The sequence below is a fragment of the Convolutriloba macropyga genome, chromosome 11 (assembly GCF_964194025.1).
Source record: "Convolutriloba macropyga chromosome 11, txConMacr16.3, whole genome shotgun sequence".
Classification (NCBI taxonomy): domain Eukaryota; kingdom Metazoa; phylum Xenacoelomorpha; order Acoela; family Convolutidae; genus Convolutriloba; species Convolutriloba macropyga.
Window position 1 is genome coordinate 43,456,881 of NC_134478.1, and position 22,129 is coordinate 43,479,009.

Consider the following 22,129-nt stretch of genomic DNA (forward strand, 5'->3'; position numbering starts at 1 on the left):
CTGCAATGCTGTTCAAACCAACCGTGTAATTAGTAAAAACCAAAAAACCCTGAACTCAACACTATTAAAAAGCTAGTCAGCAAAACATACACGTCCGGAGCAGACGGGCCGTAAATGGAATCTAGAAATTGTTTAACAAGGGGAATGTTAGAATTCAATTCAGACTCATTCCAGAATATAAGAGAAAACATTAAACTGACAGCAATCATTCAAACATGTGAGTACCAAATCAGATTATTTCTCCAAAAAACCGAGTCCTGACTAAAAATTTAATTGTAAGCAACAGTTCCGTCCAAAACAACGCCCAAGTTATTAACCACGAGTTAATTCAAACATGCGTGAAACGTCCAAAAGTGGGGAGTTTTTACCCCCTCTCTATCCTCTTGTTATTCAGCGCAAGCGTTGGTGAGGGGAAAAATTTACCTGTGCGTGTGATTTGGGCATCTCCTTCTAATCCCCCTCCAGCACTACCAGAAACGTCTCCCTCTTGCGTGATCACTTGGTAGTACACGACACTGTGGTTGAAGTCAGATACTACAAAAACAATAGTTTTAATTCTTAATATTTCACCACTACTTCATTTCTCTTTATTATTGGTAGAAATGGCTTTCAAAGTTATGTATACGTAAGGTTTTGTTTTGTGGAAAAAATTTTTGAGTGAAAAGTTTGCTGGGGAAGAGATATGATATTAAATGAGTTTTCTAATACTAATCGGGACGAGGAACTGGACCCACTTAAAGTACAGCTGTACTATGTTCATACTTAGTTCAGAATTTTACAATGATTTTTACTATGAAATGTCTAATGAGAGCCATGATCAGAACTCTGATCATAGAAAAATTATAATGGAAATTCTATCATTCAGTACTGAAAAATTATGACACACAGATCCGGGAGCCTGTATAATAAAATTTAAACACGCATTTTTAGAAAGCCAGAATCTGCAGCGCCAGACAATAGAATGTCAGATTTCCCTATATAGAGTGCTAGATTTAAAAAGTGTCGGAATTTTAAAACTTGCAAAATACGTTTCAGGCAAGGATCTGTTAAAGTCCTTTACAAATTCTGGTTTATATCTGGTAGCCATGAACCACCATGCGGTTCTCGATTAATGCCATCTTTTATCACTGATTTCATCAAAGTCACGTAACATATATTTCGGACCATTTCAATCAGCACATCAACGAGATCGTGTGTGCAGAATCCCACTTTTTGCGTGGCAGAGGAGAGTGAAGTACAAGCAGTTCATATGGTAAAAAGATTTTTCTTAATTCCTGATGCGATAACAACTAAGTTGCATTGTTGTTCCAAAATTGTTTCAGAAGGAATATATATATATATATATATATATATATATATATATATATATATATATATATATATATATATATATATACATATACCCGGGTCGAGGTGTCACCGCCATTCAACGCAATATTATGTAAGATAAGCGGTTAATGCGGAAATTGTTGCAAGATAAGCGGTGAATGCAGTGAAACTACATAAATTCACCGCTCAACTTAGTGGTGAACTTACATAAATTCACCGATTAGAAAAAATTGTTACAGATGTTTGAGATCAGCAAAGAATGCGGTGAAATTAATGGTGAGTGTGGGAGGAATTGTTAGATTTGCCTTCCCACTAAAACTATCCTCTAATCTTACATCTTTTTGACACTTTTTTCTAAGCGGTGAATTTATGTGATTTCACCACTAGAGTAAGTGGTGAACTTACAAAAATTCACCACATTTCACCGCTAAAAAGAGCAAATCTTACAAAAATTCACCGCGCATGTTTTGCAAAAAGTAGAGTGAATTTGATTTATATTCAAACAAAAAATAATAGAATTTAGTGAGAGATGGCGCAGTGGAAGAAGAAGTGGATGACATGCAGGAGGTGAGAGGTTGGGACCCTTGTACGGGTGGTGAAATTACATAATTTAGCGGTGAACTGTGGTGAATTTTTGTCAGATCACCGCTTAGTCTAGCGGAGAACTTACATAATTTCACCGCATTCACCGCATTTCGCCGCTAAATTACGTACAAAATTTGCGGTGAAAAAACTAAATTTTCACCGCTTATCTTACATATTTTTGCATTTTTTCTCAAATCGGGTATATATATATATATATATATATAATATATATATATATATTTATATATATATATACATAAATATATATATATAATATATATATATATATATATATATATATACATATATATATATATATATTATATATATATATATATATATATAGTATTGAGATATGCATCACTCAGCAACACTGTTTGATAATCTTAGTGCTATTTTGAGAATTTATGTTACAGTGCGTGAAGCACAGACTTGAGTTGGACAAAGTCCGTTTTAACATGTGAACAAATTGCCAATTAGTTTTGAATAAACTACTATTTTATGGCCACTAACTCAAAATGAGAATACAATGACGTCATATCATCACGCCACTTTGACAACACCAACGTAACCTTTATAATTCTGTTGACACTGTTATTTCTATCCAATGGGACACTAGAGAGCCACGTGTACGCAAGGATAAAAGGAGCTTGCACGCTCACCCACCTACGCAATTTGGTCCCAATAGCTTCAGTTAAAATCATACCCCCGTATTGCTTCCTTGCAATTTTGAATAAGAATATTTTGACTAAGAATACTTTGCGATTATTTTTAAGCTAAGAACTCTCTAAGTCATCAAATACTAACTTAGCACAGTTTTGGAAATCAGGTAATTTAATAACTTAACTATTCCATCCCTTCATGCTCGGTTCTTATTTTATCCTGTTTAACATAACTTATTAACTCATTTTTGCATCTAAATTTCTTTAAAACTTAATTAAATATCAAACTAGGGTTTGAACTCTAGGTTTGTACATGTGGTCCCGCGTTTAACCCCGTCGCTTCAGTATCTAATGTACAGAACGGCAATATAAATGTTGGCCCAGAGAAGCTACTACAATTTATTTTGTTCGTTTAAATTGTCAGAGAGGTTTTAAGACTAATCTGTTCTACCTGAAAGTCATTCAAACTAACTTTTCCATTTTTATTTATAGAGAGGCCTTCAAATCAACTTGTCTAAATTAACTATTAAAGAAACTTCTAACTTAAATTCTCATTTGAATTTGATTTAAATTGTTCCTCTATTCTTAAGAATTTTTAGTATAATAGTTTCAGTCCTCTTCAAGCAATGACCAGTTCTGGTAGTAATAGTCCACCAGCATCCGCTATCACCCACTTGAAACTCCCTTAACAAGTCTAAAGCGTTCACTTGTATTGTTCTCACGCAATGAACTTAATCAAATTGCCAATTAGCACCCGCTGCACAGACAAGTTGTGATAAAGACAACAGTTTTTATTCTGCTCACTTCTGAACTGATACAGCACTAAAATGGATTGAAAGTGACGTTACAGAAGCTATAGATTAGATTACTTCACGAAAGGAGTTTATAACAAGATTCACAGACGGTAGAGACCAATTTAGATTTAGAATTGTTTGAGAACACGTTCAGGCAGGAAGCAGAATTAATATAAAACTATCTACATAGAATAAAGAGTGGAGTTGATAATGGTTGGCGAAAAAAGATACCGGCAAGTTTTGAAGGTAATGACAATGTAAGGAAGCAGAAAAAATTCAACCGAGACAACGAATTCAGAAATACATAGATTTGCCGTAAGAGGACTAAGACCACAAGGCTTAAAACACAAAGGCACGAAAAATTATTGAAAATCCTTCAATAGATTGGACAAACTTTGTTAATCACTTAGTCGTAAAAGACTTAACATTTTCTGTAACAATAGAATCTAATGCAGCTACAGGACTAAAGAAGCTTAAAACATTTGAAGGTAAAAATCCTTGATTTAACTAGTCCTTTCGAAATTAACGAAGTAAATGCTTTAGATTTTTTAGGCCAAGAGACCCAAACATAAAAGGCAGACCTAACAGTACTAGATACTGTGATTATAGCAGAAGTAACAGCCACTCTACCTCTAGGTGCACAAAGAAACATAGATGGTAGTTTTAACAAACTGACAAAGGAACTAGTCGAACGAAGAAGAGAAAACATAGCTCCCTCTAATGACTATAGAAAAATGAACAGAGGCAACACAAAATCCACTGGTCCTAGAAAACGTAGCTATCAGCCCAGAGTTGGTTACTCAAACTATAATCCTGAGTTCAATAAGCCTAACTATCAACCACAAAATACGTCTTCTAGTAACTATGGTAATAGATCCACTCAACCCTACGAACAGACCTTCCCTCAGAAAAACACATATAGAAATAATGAAACAAATCTTGAACAAACATCACCACAACAACAGCAACAGACAAAACAGGGCGCTAGCTTCTATACACCAAAAAGATATAACAATCTACAACAAAGACAATCAACCCCTAACAATATTCATCAACAACCAAATCAAATATGTTTCGTTGAAGGTGACAAGGACTAAGTAAATGCCGAAGCAGATTTCTTTCCTTTAAACTATTGAAGTCTCAGAGCGCCACTAAAAAAGTAGTACTAAGTCAAGAATATATCTCAACTTATATCTTTTTGCCACCGGAGACACTAAAAATAATAGTGGATTAGGAGTAGAATTCATGATTGATCCAAGATCAACTTGCACTATCATCAATCATCCAAAAAACCTTACTCTAGTAAACCCTGGACAAATCTTGCATCTACAAAATGCAAATTGTTATTCAAAAACATATACTGGTTCATCAATCAGAATGCTTGTATACACAACTATTCAATCCGACAATGAATATACAGTCCCTCATAAAGTGTTCGTTCAGAGACACAACATAATCGGTTTCGATTTTTTCTTTTTTTGTTTCTAAAAGCGCTTCATTTCAATAGCCCCGCAGTAGAATTAAAGACTGAGAGAAATTTAGTTTGCTACGGCTCACTCAATAATTGGAAAAGTTATCCATACATGACTAAAATGACTGCTTTGAACATAACTTAACCGATCTTTCTACAACAGAAAACTACGCAATTGCGCAAGCAAAAGAACCCTGATCAAACCTTATTTCCACCAGGAACATATTTCGTGCCTCATATTAAGGTTGCAAAAACTGACGTAGTATTTGTAAACACACTTTGTCTCCAACCTGAAGAGTTTCTACCCAAATTCAAGGAGAATCAAAAAACAATCACCCAATACAATTAAATAGAGGAGTTATAGGTTACGCTACGTGTGACATAACAGACAAGCCTATACAAAAATACAATATCTGTTGAAGCAACAATACCTGTTGAAGCAACAAATACAACAAAACTCTGTTGAATTCATAATCACAATACTAAATGAAAGTGAGGACTATAACAGTTGCTTCATACTGAACACAGTAGTAAACAATTCACAAGAAGGACAGCAATTTCAGGGTAATTCTTGCATTAGATACGTAGATTTCCAAACCCAATCTATCTTTGACTTTAATATGCCTATAGCACACACAATATCGTCAGATCCAGAGATGAGAAATGTCTTTGCCAATACAATTTTAAAACGAATACCCTTATTCCCTTATTAAAGCATTACTGTAAAAATAGAAATGTGATACAGGTGACAAAATAACTTTCAGAGCAAATAATAAGTTAGTAGATAATCTGATCACTAAGGCTAATCACTGTGAGAACGACTGTTACAATCACAACAACGCTACTTGCTATGAGAAATCACGCACTAGGACTAAAACTACGCTGTATAGCAATGCCGAAAATAGTTAGTGGTTCAGACGGTATGGACTGGAGAAAGATATCTTCCCTAATTGAATAAACATTTAAGGTTTCAGGAATAACTATCTATGTGTATACAAGCAAAGATGATATTGACAAACTACAAAAAGTAGAAACAATACACTAGATCAGGAAGAAGTACCCGAGGTTATTGAAAACGAGTTAACAGAAAAATGCAAAGAAGATGAAAGAGAATTAGCAACAGATTTCTCAACAAAAGCAAAAGATTTATGCATACCCATAGCCGATGACCAGTTTCCTAAGTTTAGAGATAAACTACAAAGCAATGGAATTATAAATAAAGCAGTTAGTGACTTTGTAATTAATCAAAATAAAAAAACAGTTCAGGACACACAATATCTAGAAAGTTTCTTGGATGATTTTGATTTCACGCAAAGTGAATTGACTTACGACAAAACGTTTGAGTTGATAGAAAAAATACTTAAGGATAATGATGTTTATTCACATCATAAGTATGATAGTGGCAGAACTAAACATAAAATTCATCTACCCCTAAAGAAAGACGCTACCTTTAAAAACCAACTTCCTAGCAAAATACCCATTCATCTTAGAGATAAATTACGAAAGCCAATGGATGATTTAATCCAAGCAGGAATAATCAGAGAGCTCAGTGAAAACGACGATATGAATAGTTGGTTTTTAATCCTGTTATTATACCACCTTAGGGGGACTACGTGAAACTAGTCATTGATGCTAGATACCTAAACTCTATAACTGATACAAGTTTTTCTAGTTGGCCCCTTGAACCACTAAACGTTTTAATGACAAGACGGTCTGAAACTATCTTTACAAGTACTGATTTACCGTCAGCTTACAATTAAGTCCCGCCAATTGTAGATACAGAGAAAGTTACAAGCTTTATTGTAGGACGCCAACAGTACACCTTTCAAATAGGATTTAGTGGTCTTGAGCCACTACCCAGTTTCCTCAGAAAACTAATGCGTTATGCATTTGGCCACCTAATAAAAAGTAAACAAGCCATAACATACATAGACGACACTTTATTACTAGCTAAATAAAAAAAATGTTCACAATAGTAAGAGATTACAACTCATTGCTTCGTAAGGCGAACCTTAAAGCAGCCCCTGTTAAAACAAAGTTTTTCCTACAGAAAATGAGATTTCTAGGACATGTTATGTCTAAAGAAGGATAATCTCCTTTTGCGTCACGCATAGATTGTATTAGAAATCTAAAAACGCAAGAATCGAAAGCAAAAGTTTTCAGAGTTTTACGAATTGTGGGTTTCTATCATACCTACTTTTTATACTTTCACTTAGAAACAAAACCTCTATATGATTTAACTACAGATAAAACACTATTCAAGTGGTTACCAATACACGAAAAGATATTCATGGACCTTAAACAAAGATTCCGTCACGACATTTCTAACGAATTTTCTTCTAGTGATTATCCCGTTCTTGTACATGCTGAATCATCTAACTTAGGAACAGGTTGTGTTCTTATACAAGATTTTTTAGAAAACGTACGGTTTCAGCAAACTCGAGAGTATTTGATAAAGCTGAGAAAAAGATGTCCACTCAACGTAGAGAACCCTCATAAAGTGTTCGTTCAGAGACACAACATAATCGGTTTTGATTTTTTCTTTTTTTGTTTCTAAAAGCGCTTCATTTCAATAGCCCCGCAGTAGAATTAAAGACTGAGAGAAATTTAGTTTGCTACGGCTCACTCAATAATTGGAAAAGTTATCCATACATGACTAAAATGACTGCTTTGAACATAACTCAACCGATCTTTCTACAACAGAAAACTACGCAATTGCGCAAGCAAAAGAACCCTGATCAAACCTTATTTCCACCAGGAACATATTTCGTGCCTCATATTAAGGTTGCAAAAACTGACGTAGTATTTGTAAACACACTTTGTCCCCAACCTGAAGAGTTTCTACCCAAATTCAAGGAGAATCAAAAAACAATCACCCAATACAATTAAATAGAGGAGTTATAGGTTACGCTACGTGTGACATAACAGACAAGCCTATACAAAAATACAATATCTGTTGAAGCAACAATACCTGTTGAAGCAACAAATACAACAAAACTCTGTTGAATTCATAATCACAATACTAAATGAAAGTGAGGACTATAACAGTTGCTTCATACTGAACACAGTAGTAAACAATTCACAAGAAGGACAGCAATTTCAGGGTAATTCTTGCATTAGATACGTAGATTTCCAAACCCAATCTATCTTTGACTTTAATATGCCTATAGCACACACAATATCGTCAGATCCAGAGATGAGAAATGCCTTTGCAAATACAATTTCAAAACGAATACCCTTATTCCCTTATTAAAGCATTACTGTAAAAATAGAAATGTGATACAGGTGACAAAATAACTTTCAGAGCAAATAATAAGTTAGTAGATAATCTTATCACTAAGGCTAATCACTGTGAGAACGACTGTTACAATCACAACAACGCTACTTGCTATGAAAAATCACGCACTAGGACTAAAACTACGCTGTATAGCAATGCCGAAAATAGTTAGTGGTTCAGACGGTATGGACTGGAGAAAGATAACTTCCCCAATTGAATAAACATTTAAGGTTTCAGGAATAACTATCTGTGTGTATACAAGCAAAGATGATATTGACAAACTACAAAAAGTAGAAACAATACACTAGATCAGGAAGAAGTACCCGAGGTTATTGAAAACGAGTTAACAGAAAAATGCAAAGAAGATGAAAGAGAATTAGCAACAGATTTCTCATCAAAAGCAAAAGATTTATGCATACCCAAAGCCGATGACCAGTTTCCTAAGTTTAGAGATAAACTACAAAGCAATGGAATTATAAATAAAGCAGTTAGTGACTTTGTAATTAATCAAAATAAAAAAACAGTTCAGGACACAAAATATCTAGAAAATTTCGTGGATGATTTTGATTTCACGCAAAGTGAATTGACTTACGACAAAATGTTTGAGTTGCTGGAAAAAATACTTAAGGATATTGATGTTTATTCACATCATAAGTATGATATTGGCAGAACTAAACATAAAATTCATCTACCCCTAAAGAAAGACGCTACCTTTAAAAACCAACTTCCTAGCAAAATACCCATTCATCTCAGAGATAAATTACGAAAGCCAATGGATGATTTAATCCAAGCAGGAATAATCAGAGAGCTCAGTGAAAACGACGATATGAATAGTTGGTTTTTAATCCTGTTATTATACCACCTTAGGGGGACTACGTGAAACTAGTCATTGATGCTAGATACCTAAACTCTATAACTGATACAAGTTTTTCTAGTTGGCCCCTTGAACCACTAAACGTTTTAATGACAAGACGGTCTGAAACTATCTTTACAAGTACTGATTTACCGTCAGCTTACAATTAAGTCCCGCCAATTGTAGATACAGAGAAAGTTACAAGCTTTATTGTAGGACGCCAACAGTACACCTTTCAAATAGGATTTAGTGGTCTTGAGCCACTACCCAGTTTCCTCAGAAAACTAATGCGTTATGCATTTGGCCACCTAATAAAAAGTAAACAAGCCATAACATACATAGACGACACTTTATTACTAGCTAAATAAAAAAAATGTTCACAATAGTAAGAGATTACAACTCATTGCTTCGTAAGGCGAACCTTAAAGCAGCCCCTGTTAAAACAAAGTTTTTCCTACAGAAAATGAGATTTCTAGGACATGTTATGTCTAAAGAAGTATAATCTCCTTTTGCGTCACGCATAGATTGTATTAGAAATCTAAAAACGCAAGAATCGAAAGCAGAAGTTTTCAGAGTTTTACGAATTGTGGGTTTCTATCATACCTACTTTTTATATTTTCACTTAGAAACAAAACCTCTATATGATTTAACTACAGATAAAACACTATTCAAGTGGTTACCAATACACGAAAAGATATTCATGGACCTTAAACAAAGATTCCGTCACGACATTTCTAACGAATTTTCTTCTAGTGATTATCCCGTTCTTGTACATGCTGAATCATCTAACTTAGGAACAGGTTGTGTTTTTATACAAGATTTTTTAGAAAACGTACGGTTTCAGCAAACTCGAGAGTATTTGATAAAGCTGAGAAAAAGATGTCCACTCAACGTAGAGAACTATGCGGGATCATCTCAGCAATACAATCATATGAATTTTTTTTGGCTCCCCATTTCTTATTTTTATTCCGCACAGACAAATTCTTTTTCTTTGTTCACGGCGGGGACAAATGTCACATCGTTTCTTTCAAAATCAAGTTGTTATAACTAAGTTTCAACGCACAAACTATATACACTGAAGGCAAAAATTTAGCGTTCACTAATATCCTTAGCCGAAATATTTCCTTAGCAGATGCTAAACCTTATCAACTAGAACACAAGGTAATACCCAAAGATATAAAGTTACGTTCTAACTGAAAATAAGTTTACAGAGTAATTAATCACTACTATTCCGAGATAGAAGAAATAGCTGAAATAAGTGATGACCGAGAAAGCTATGATGACCAGGATTGGTTAGACCTAGTAGAAGGTAATATTGAAAACTCACTTATAGAAGAATTAGATTCTCCTTAAGCCGCTTATATTAGACGTACAAAATTTAAGAAAATTATTGAACCAGAAGCTTTCCGAAAGATCTCAGAAAAAGATTTCCGCACGGATTCAATAGATTTAGTAGTTAAAGTTACAGACGCAAATTTAGACACGGATACTATTTTTGTAGAACAAGTTAACCACTCAGTGATAGATAAAATAAAAAATTGGTTAAAAGAAGGAAAAGCTTGCGAAAAAGACTACACAATTAAACAATCTAAAGCATTACAGGCTTATAGAAATGATTGCAAATTGTTATTTCTAGAGAATCAACATGATTTACTCTGTTATTCCGAAATTTGTGAAGACGGCTCTTTTGATGTTAGGATATGTCAATCACTTTCACCATTTACTAAGATATTCCAGGTTGCACATACGCATGATTTTAGTGGGCACAAACCAGAAAGCACAACTTATAATAGAGGTCAGCGATATTTCTATTGGCCTTGTATGTTTAAGTGGATTGAAATGTTAATGCTGAATTGCTTAAGTCAGCACGCAAGGACTTAAACGAAGTACCCTTAGACCCATGGGGACTGTTAGAAGCTAAACCCCCACCTAATTATCTAAGACATTTTATTAGCCAAAATGGATCTAATTGGTCCCAGTACTCTAGTAAATTTGCATTTTCACACAATACCGCTGTAAACAACACTATAAGATATACACCTTACGAGATACTATTTGGAACAAAAAAGCAAATACCATTGTCACTAAAGTTAGGACTACTAAAAGATAACAAAAAAAGTGCGCATCAGAATATTGTAGTATTTTACCACCACAATCACATAGTGAAGAGACTTTGAAGAGGCAATAACAAAAAGAAAAATTATTACAAAACAGGTTATCTAACGAAATGCTAAAACAAAAAAATACGTTTAAGACTATATATCCGAATACCAACACTGAACGTAGACAATCAACGAATAAAGCACACAAGTTTAGAAATAGATTTAATATCTGAAAGTTCATTCGTGAAGGTAGAAAAGTACTTTTAGAGAAGCACTCAAAGGACTACTAAAGTCTAAAAAGCTACAAGATCTACGATCAGGACCTTATACAGTACAACGAATGTTCACTAATACTACATATGGATTACAGCATGACAGAACAAGTGAAAAGAAAACCGTGCAAACAAATCATATAGTACCATATTAACGAAAAAAAAAGAGAAAATATAAGAGTTAGTTGAGAACTATGTGGTTACAGGCGACACTGATGATTATTATACTCATTATAATACGCATAATATAGCCAAATCGAATGCTCAAGGCGGCGCACAACAGATTGTTATTTCACAATGGCCCTTAGTAGTAACACAACATACTGCCAATCCTAATACTGCACTGCAACCAACTTATAACGTTGAGGCTACGCCAGCAAATGATCCAGGCTCAGAATCGCTACAATCACGAGTAGATAATAATACACATATACAAAGCACAAGCTCTTCTAATTTTCTACCCCACGCCTTTAAACGCCCTACCCTATACAAAATGTATATTCATCTAATAGCCCACATCAAGAAAATTTCTCTTCCCCACCTGATATTGCTAGTAACTTTGAAGCTACACGTAAAAATTTTCCCCAAGTAACACATAATAGTCCGGCATCATCACCATATATTTCTACCCCTACAGCATCACCTAATATATCAGACGCATACGAAGTATCAAGCAATACTCAACGTAATAGAAAACCATCTACATTCTGTGGTGAACGTATTCCTTCTGACTTCATACATAAACTCAACAATAAGTGAGAGACATAAAATCTCTTTGTAAAGTACTTTTTCTAAAAAAGCGTACAGTTTGGCGCACAAAATACAAATAAAAAATATAAAAACTATATAAAAAGTATATAAAAAGTATATAAAAAATTAAACTATATACAAATGTAACCAACTTAAAGAAAAATATTCAAGTGATTTTATAGCACTGTGCTTCTGAGTGTGATCCTCTTGAAAAGCGCACACTCATGGATAATGATCTCTCATGATTTTGTACGCCGTCTAGAGTACAGCGCCAAAACTCTCTTTATAACCCTGGTTTGCAAAAATTTCCCCTACTCCCTTAGCTTTTTTACTGTATTAAAACCTTTCACAATTCATTTATCCAAGCGCCCCTGAAGGCCTCATCACAACAAACACTAATTCTAATTTACAAAAGTACAAATACTCACATCGAGCCCCAAGAAGATATCAACCACCTCCAGAGTCTCAACGGACACACATATCAGCTCCCATCAACACCACGGTTCGCTCATTAAACTCACACAATCGAATATCCACACCTCCACTTCTCCCAAAACTATTTGGAGATGCTGATACGCCTCTGACATTTAGAACACATATTCGTCAGCCTCAAGCCCCGAAATTTCCTGACTGATGTATTTCTTATAGTAGAATTCCCGGGCGCTCTTTTTGAAACCCGCAACTCGAAATAATTTAACACCCTCTTGACTAAGCTTCACCTCAGAATAATCTAACTGATATTGACAATCCTGATCAGGCTCAAGAAAGTTAATATGCATATTAGATATGGAAGAGAATATAGAAACAAAAAAAGAATATAAGAAATGAAAAGTTGAAATAAAGAAAAATTAAGAAGGAATCAGAATAATTTACAATTAGGAAATAATGTTGAAGAAATTAAATCGAAACAAGGCAAGAAAATTTTAAAGGATTACACAAGGTTGTGAGAAGACCAACTCAATTAAACGAACGTTAACGGCAGAAAGCGAACAGCACACTCAAAGCAAATCTTACACAAAGTACGCAATTAATCACCATTGAAAACTGTTACACACACACATAACTTCTCTACATTTTCAACCTTTATACAATCTCAATATACATGCATGCCGCTTATTGCAAACTAACGCTTAAAACACATGTTAACAAAAGCAAAAATACAAACAAGTCTCTACATTTTCAACCTTTATACAATCTCAATATACATGCATGCCGCTTATTGCAAACTAACGCTTAAAACACATGTTAACAAAAGCAAAAATACAAACAAGTCCCCAATGAGCAAATACCTTATCTAAGTTAAACATCTTAAGCACAAAAATTTGTCCCTTGCAAACTTTTTAACCAACGCTAAATCGCTTTTAGTCAGAAAACGCACATTTCTACATAGTCACGGCAATCTACATAGTCAACAAAATAGCTATCCTTACTAGCTTAAGGACCCACGGAATGTTTAAAATAAACATTAGAGCAGTTATGAACATACAACTAACCGCAATATAACAACTTCTACACACAAGAGTTATTTCAACTAAGAACAAACAGAAATTCTCTACTAGAACAAATAGAGATCGATTTAGTATTATGGCTGAGCTCACTTTTATCACCAGTCAGCTGAGCATGTGAATCAGGCATACACTACATTAAAGTTAAAAAGTTATAAAACTACCACAACAACGAGATTAGATACAGGACTCAATTCTTGTTTAGAGACGCAGAAAAACCTTTCAAACAAGACGACGGACGAAGATTTTCTGTTTAATAACTATAAGTGCAATTATTATACTTTAAACAATAGGCTCAGTATTGAATGTTAGATTTCAATTTTTAATCAGTTCTCGAGATCTGCCAACACAGCGAGTTTAGATAGAAGACTCAAATTATGTCCAGTAACACACACATACCTAGAAATCAAAACGACCGAAGAAGATATTTGATTAAAAAAACCCTGTGAACTTATCAGGATCCAATTTCTAAGGTTGACTACTGACAGCTAAATATCAAACTTTAGACTCATTTCCAGAAATCTCCCACAGAAACGAGTTATAGCCAACGGCTAAAATTCAGCAAGCTGATGGCCATTTACACAGCTAATAAACCGACTGTAACCCGATTTTGCAAATTGTCAGCAGAAAGAAATACTGAGGATTAAAAATCAAAAGAACACAAAATTAAAAACATTAAATTTTGAGAGTCGATGGTAGTTTTCTTGTCGTATCACCAGTTTAGCACTACGCGACATGACACTAGTCAAGGCTAGTGATCGACCAATCAGAATTAAGCACACATATATTGGTAACTTAATCCTGAGAACCACTATTTAACAGCCTTAGCAAAGTTCGAAATCACTTTTCTCAGTTACGTTCTGAAATCAATTACTTTTTCTCTCTCAAATTCAGCTTTAACTTAACCCTCAATTTTCGTTCTCTCTGTCCCAGTTTTCATTAATCATATTTTGCCCCCTTTCAACTAATAACTTGAAAACTTAGAAAAGTTTTCAAACATTCCAAATTGTGTGCACCGGCAAATAATTTTCACAACGCATCTTCACCACACATATATCAGGTAACTCATTTCACTACTAATTCTCAAGCTTTGCTTCTCAATCAGAAACTTTAGAAAGAGAATTTAACTCTTGAGGTTGAACATAGTACAAGATTGACAATTCAGAAGGTTTCTAGTTCATTGAATCCCAACCGTCACAAGTGATATTGAACACCTTCATCACCAGTTAACACATCACACACACCACAATTAGAACCCCCTTAAAGCTGATCAAACCTAATTCATTGCCAAAGTCTCATTCGACAAAAGCAGTTCTCTTATTTCTCTTTCTATCAACCCTGATAAACTTGTAAAGGTTACTATTAAGGCAGATCAAATGCTGAAATACATTAGTGAACTAAAATCCTTAACCAGTTGCCAAATTTCTAACGAAGTAAGAACTGTAGTATTCGCTGCCATTTTTTCTAACGAAAACCCTCTAACTGTTTTCTGGGGAAAATATGACCCTCAACAAACTAACAGTTTATTAATTCAAAATAATTCTTCAAGCTTAATTGGCTTAGACATTTCGCTTGTCCCCTGTTTGGTTTTAAAACCACCAACTGATGAATGAAAAATCATCTAAACGATTATTGGACTAAAACATCAAGAACCACTTCCTCAACCTCTTACCGTTCTCATATCATCCCGCATAAAATCTTAAAATCTTGAAATATAACAACAAGTCAGCCACAATTGATCGATCGTATGTTTCATATGAAGAAAACATTGTTATTTTTTCCGTCAAAGACCGATTTCTAAACTTAGAAATAAAGGTTTATTGGATCCCTAACAAACCCAAACATATTGAAAATTTTGATTTCCAATTGAACAACAGAAAAGATATAGACGTCGATTTCCATGGAGCTCCCTTTACTGTAGACCCTTAATCTATGTCATCACATTCCCTTGATACACAAATTCTTACTGCTCTTGCTTACGACCCCCTATCTTATAATAAAATTTTTCTGCTACATAAAGTACTAAAATTCAAAAATAAAACTAACACTTGACACGTGTTCTGTTTCTAATCAACAGAAATAAATTGCATTCTTTGTAACATCAGAAAACAACAAAAATTTTTTCATTTTTGGTTACCCTATGATTTAGCCCACCTTTATGAGCTAAAATATCAAATTACATTTACTGATTATATTAACTTGAGTTTGTTAGACGCACTTTATACTGTCCTCATTTTTAAATGGAAGACGGAGAAATCAAAAGTCACCAGCAATAGACGAAGTAAAAAACGTAAGTTACAAGATGTTTCGATTTATGTTACTTTGTTTAATCATGTTCTCACCTGTTGAAACTGATATTGCATCTAAAAATACTCAGCGTATTGCAAGATTGGAATTGTTTTTTGATTATCACGATTCCCACCCACACTTTAAAGAATGTGTCAAAAATAGAAACAGTTGTTTACCTGAAGAAAAACTGTACCTTAGGTTATTGCAGCCTCCTCAAAAGCTATCAAGTTCGAAAGAACGGTCAAAGCTCAAGGACCCTTCAAAATTGGCACGCAAAAAAGACCGCTTCTTAAAGAAAAAATTTACTGATAAGAAAGCTCTTCCTTCAAAGTAGAATAATTTATGACCTACATAGGAAACCAGTTCCGTTCTGCTAAGTTTCTTAAACTCTTTGCTATAATCTATAATACCTCTTGCTCTTCTCTGTGTTATAACTACCAGATCTGCAAAATATTTGATCTTCATTATATGCCTTGCTTTACTACTCTTAACGTCTCTCACTGACGACAGACCTACTAAAAAATGAGTATTTGTAAAAATAAAGCTCCAAACTTTCATGTTAACCACTTTGCTTGCTCAAAATCAGATTTCCGAACGAAAACCGCAGAAACAATTGCAAAGAAACAACCTCGTAAGCAATTCTTTAGAGAGACTTTCAGCACAACGACACCGCTAGAAGTAAATATAAACAAGACAGATAGTACGGTACCCAACGTCTTAGCAAACGCGAAAACTACGCAATCATCACGAAGGAACTGTCACAACCTTCAACATTACACAACTAACCCCCCCCCCCGCAAGACCGCTTACAAAAATAACATCAATCTGAGATACATGCAAAAACCCCCGGTTTTGGTGGACACCCGAACTACGATTCGAATTTAATCTACCAGTTGCAACCCAAAATCAAAAAATTCAATCTCATTGGTTACTTAAATATTTACTAACTAATCAGACTCTACAAGGACAAACAAAACAAGTCCCGTTTGACAATATTACAGCAAATCTCACTCCTCAGCTTGATACATTTAACTATCAGGAACAGCAACACTTTCCAACAGAAAGACAAAGCTCTCAAAAGGTCCATCAACGGATTACTGAGCTCCAACAGGAGATTGCAAAACTGAAGCATAAACTCCAGACCTCCGCTCATTACATTGAGCCTTCACGGAATGGAATAGATCCTTTTGTGGTTGTTGATGTTCAGTATTTCTTCTTCTTTCTCCGGCGGTGAAAACAATTATTCGTTTAACACATTCGTTCTCACACTTGATTATTAGAGTCAATTTCATTAATTCCATGATCCTATTAATTGCATCAACTTTTGATTCATTTTGCTTTAAATTTATAGTCAACAAGGAGTTTAATTTCATCACTCAACTGTTCCATTGAATTCCTTCTTAATATATTTAATGTCTTACAATTTTTCAGTGGATGTTAAAAACGTTAAAACCTATTGCAATCCCGATGATTTTTTTGGATCGCAAATTATTAAAATTTCAACAACCTTCTCAGTTGGAAAAAATTCTACACTCCGATTTCAATTCATTGGACATTTGAGTTACAAGAAATTATCTTGTTTCTTCAAGACTAAAATTCCAATGAAATTGTAGTTATGTTCATCAGTTTCCCGAGTACAATTTATTCGAAATACTAAAGCTTATTCATACAGAAAAAATCCTCAATATCAGTAATTTAAACGACCGCTCTTTTATTTCAATTAAGTTATTCACTATTGTTATGTTCCCTTCCGAAATAATAAGCGTCCAATTCTTTAATCAAAACATATTGCAACTCTTCTTATCACATCTTATTAGGTCAATTCGCCACATTTAAATTTATTCACTTTGACTACACCAAGAAACTTTTTACTGATCTGTACATCTCTTTACAAGAACTCGAAATAATTATAATCGCTAGAGATAATCAAATTAACGAAATTGTTATTCATATTAACATCTCAAGTATTACTGATTATAATATACTTCGTCAACATTTTGGCGATGACCAATTTACGAATCTAGAATTCTTTCCATACAGTCTTACAACAATTCGTTAACAGGTTTTCTTAATCTCCATCTGCCATATATTTTTATAGTACTCATAGTTCAGCATTAGTTCCTTTTTTGTCGTCTTCAGGTATTATTCTGGTCTTCAGTCTGCCCATTGTTATTAACACAATTTTTTAATTGCCCTATTCTCCAAATTGAACACATATTTTGAATTAGGTGTTGATATTGAGTGGTTCAGAGACTATTGCTCGCTTTCTGAACAGATTGAATCCGCATGGAAAAACTTATATAAACAGATCATTTTCAACATTAAAATTCACAAAATATTTAACTTATAATATTCCAACTTTGAGGGCGAAGTTATCCGATTCCTTGATGATTTAGGACCGAAAGACATTGTTATTCATTCGCAAAAGATGACAAAGAGCAAAATGAATCACTTCATGAAAACAATTCAAAGCGGTCAACAAAGTTTGAACATTATTTCTCTAAACTGTAGCTTTAAAGCTTACTTCGATCAATTCATTGTTTATCATAACTCAAATAAAGATGAATTACGAAACCGAACTATTTATTTGCGGAATTATTTCCGCAACACTAACCCTTATGGGGTTTTGCGCCTTCCTTCTAATTTCATTATTCATTTACCTTCCTTGCCATTTAAGAGATTTAAAAGTAAACATTTAAACAAATATATTCTTCCATTTACAATATCTTCATCACTCACCTTCACATGTATTAACAGCACAACTTTTATAGAAAAACTACAAACGGTCTACTACAACGGCGACAAAAAAAATTGAACATAATATTTTGTACAGCCATGTTTCTTAGGACATCGTCAACCCTTCTTCAAGAGAAAAACTCAGCACCAAGAAGCTACGATGATTTTTAACGAAGTAATTAACCTCACAAGCAGTTAATCATTATAAAGTTAGCTAAATAATTTATTCATCGTTGTAAAATTTGATGTTTTGATTTAATACCTATGGACCGGAATGTACTGAAGTGTGCTATACTCAGTAACACTGTTTGGTAATCTTAGTGCTATTTTGAGAATTTATGCTACAGTGCGTGAAGCACAAGCTTGAGTTGGACAAAGTCCATTTTAACATGTGAACAAATTGCTAATTAGTTTTGAATAAACTACTATTTTATGGCCACTAACTCAAACTGAGAATACCATGACGTGATATTATCACGCCACTTTGAGCTTTGAGAACACCAACTTAAACTTGATAATTCTGTCGACAATGTTATCTCTATCCAGTAGGATATTAGAGATCCACGTGTCCGCAAGTATAAAAGGTGCTTGCACGCTCAACCACCAGCGCAATTTGGTCCCCGATAGCTTCAGATAAAATCATACTCCCGTATTTTCTGTTTGAATTATACAATGAAAAAAAGCAATAATCTGTGAAAATAAATCACCAGATTTTTCAATTTGAAATAACTGCCCTCTAATAATACAAAACTTGACTTAATCTTCAATTCATTTTCAGATGACTTCTTTTCATTTAGAAACATTTCATTAGAATTCTTTTGGTAAAGGTTTCATGGGTCTAGCGTAGTTTCAGTGGGAAACTATTTTTAGATGGGTTTTCAGCTTTCTAGCTTCTCTTTTTTCGTTCTTAAGCTATTCATTACGTTCAATAAGATTGTGTCCATTCACCTATTTGTGTGCTATTCGGGATCTTAGCATTTTGTTTTCCAAATAACTGTTAGTGTTTCCTTAAATTAACTTTTTTGCAACTGATGGCCCTCGTTAAACTCTAAGTTTCCGTAAAAGGCACTTTTATGCTTCAAAATAATTGACAGTGTCTATTGTTTCAGATATGAAAAAAATTATATCAAAAATTATAAATGAAAGTTCTGAGTTTTTCTGTTTTTATATTACAGAAAGTTGTTTTCAAAATTGCTCCAAAAAATTGCTTCAATTTGAGTAAATTTGGTAAAACTGATACTCAACAGAGTTTTTCCTCTCAGAACAAAGAAAAATTTTTGACAAATTTGAGACGTATATTGGAACATTCTGTGAATAGAAACATGCTGGTTCTGTTCAATCTCTGTTACCTCAACCCCCCCCCCCCCATTGAAGCAGATAAATGTTTATATGACCAATTTCAAGTGATTTTCAACACAGAAACTAACTATAAAATTATAAGCATACATACCATCAAGGGTCATAAATGGCTCCTAGGATTGATCCAGAGAAAACTAAGAAATTACGGACCTTCCTGGTCTGGATGTCTTTGAAGGCGGCCGATATTGTCAATGTTGTTATAGACTGATTGAATAGTTCCACATCCAGTGTTGTTAGAATTGATGTCGTATTCGTATGTCCAGGCACTGTTCCGGATGTAAAAGTAATCTGGATGAGCGTTCAGGTTACAGCCGGAAGTTCTACTTGATGACACCAGAGTTGGCCACTCTGTGCAAAAAAGAAAGCCGTCTCTTTGCAAACCATAATTTATTGAGAAAGTTTATGAGCCTTGGTTAAAATGCCTGAGCTAACAATATCAATGCTTGAAATAGAATGTTCCCCGGTATTTATTTGTGATTATGTTCAATTTTCTGAAAAATCAAAGTACAAAAACTCATTCACGAAGAAAATTCGAAAATAAACCACTAAAGTCGGGCGAATTACTCTCAAACGACTGGCAAAAGCAATTGACTTTGTTAGTAGCTAGCTGCGGCTTAGAGAGGCTAGATTTAACTGAATAGCGGATGTAGGGGTGGTGGAGCAGGGTAAGAGTAATGGATAGGCGTTTCAAGGGGGCGAATGAGGGGGGTCACGGGTGGCGAGGGAGAGTGGGGGAATGACAGGGCCAAATCTAAGAACCACTCATCGCACCTGGAGCTTGCCTCCTGAAAACAGTTCCGCTGAATCGCATACTTAGACTCTAGTACAGCGGAAGGCTCTAAAAAACTACAAAGCGTCTTACTACCCTGCTGTTTCTGCCGTTTTTAAGGACTTATATAAAAAATCAAATGCTTAGAAGAAAAGTACTTATCAGATGAAAAATTTATGGTTTGAAAGATTGCAATTAAAAAGACTAGCAGGGTTAATATAACTGCTACAAATTTTGTTTGAGAAGAAGTAAAGATTGTCGTGGCCTCGTGCACGAAAAACAAGAATTTTAATATTTTAATAAATGAATTGAAAATGATCTAAATGAACAAAAATTAACAGATGTATATACTCCGTAATAGTATAAAAATTTACAGATCATTCTAAGTATACATTAGCTGATATGTGTCAAATTACACCTTAAGTGTGAACAATTTTACCCCTAGACGTATACGGCAAGAACTAGTGCATTTTTTGCACTTAACACAATATACAATAGCAATTATCAATTGAGACTTATTTCTACTTTATATGCCAAATATTAGCTAAAATCTCAATATTGCATGAGATAAATTAACAGTTCATACCTGAAGAGACTCAATATGAGAAATAACAAACACAAATCCAATTACTCCTGTTTTTTAACCGAATTTCCAATTTTCAGCACAATTTTCTAAACAAAATTTTTCTACATCCTAGAATTTGATTTTGCAAGTAGGTCAGCAACAAAAATAGCACAAGCTGGTCAAATAAATTTATATATTGGTAATTAAATGTGCTAGCACAAATGTCGTTATTCGATCATACTTCAATGAGTAAATTTCTCCACAGCGTGGCGGTCAATGCGAAGCTTCGGAAAAAATCAGAAAGCAAGATTTAAAAGCACTCCATAAAGTAATGATTCTTAACAGAACAATTAATTGCGATGGAACTGTAATTGTCTTTAAACACGGCCTATTTCAAAATTATCAAACCGAAACGGACATGAGTTTCGCAAAACAAAATTATTGTTCCTCGATAAGCAAATCTTAAATTAAATACTTGAGCTCTTCTGCTCTCTAGAGATAATTCTTCTCCGAAAGATGAAAATCAAAATTGTACTAATACAAAAATAAACTCAACAACTAGTGAGTGAAAATGAAAAAAAGAGCGTTGATTGATTGTCACAAAAAAATTGAAGTGGAAGAGACGAAGAACTGTCATTAATTATTTTGTGAAGCAGACCTAGCGGAGATTTTTTTTTGGGGAAAGAGGAATTTTTTGAAGGAAGGAAGGAAGAGGGACGATACAAAGACAAAAAATAACAATTCCAAGTTGTTGTAAGAAACAAAAAAATCACTCTAAGAATTAATTCCTTAGTATTACCTAAAATTTGGT

At 34.1% G+C, this 22,129-nt stretch overlaps 1 protein-coding gene across 1 annotated transcript in view; it reads right to left on the bottom strand.

Annotated features, from left to right (window-relative positions):
• Window positions 1-22,129, bottom strand: part of LOC142349137 (uncharacterized) — a 271,437-nt gene that overhangs the window by 23,789 nt on the left and 225,519 nt on the right. Inside the window, exons 18-19 of the mRNA XM_075400552.1 lie at window positions 20,135-20,332; window positions 424-534 (exon numbers count right to left, since the gene is read on the bottom strand). Of these exons, the coding sequence (XP_075256667.1) occupies window positions 424-534; window positions 20,135-20,332 (309 nt within the window). The remainder of the gene's footprint in view (window positions 1-423; window positions 535-20,134; window positions 20,333-22,129) is intronic.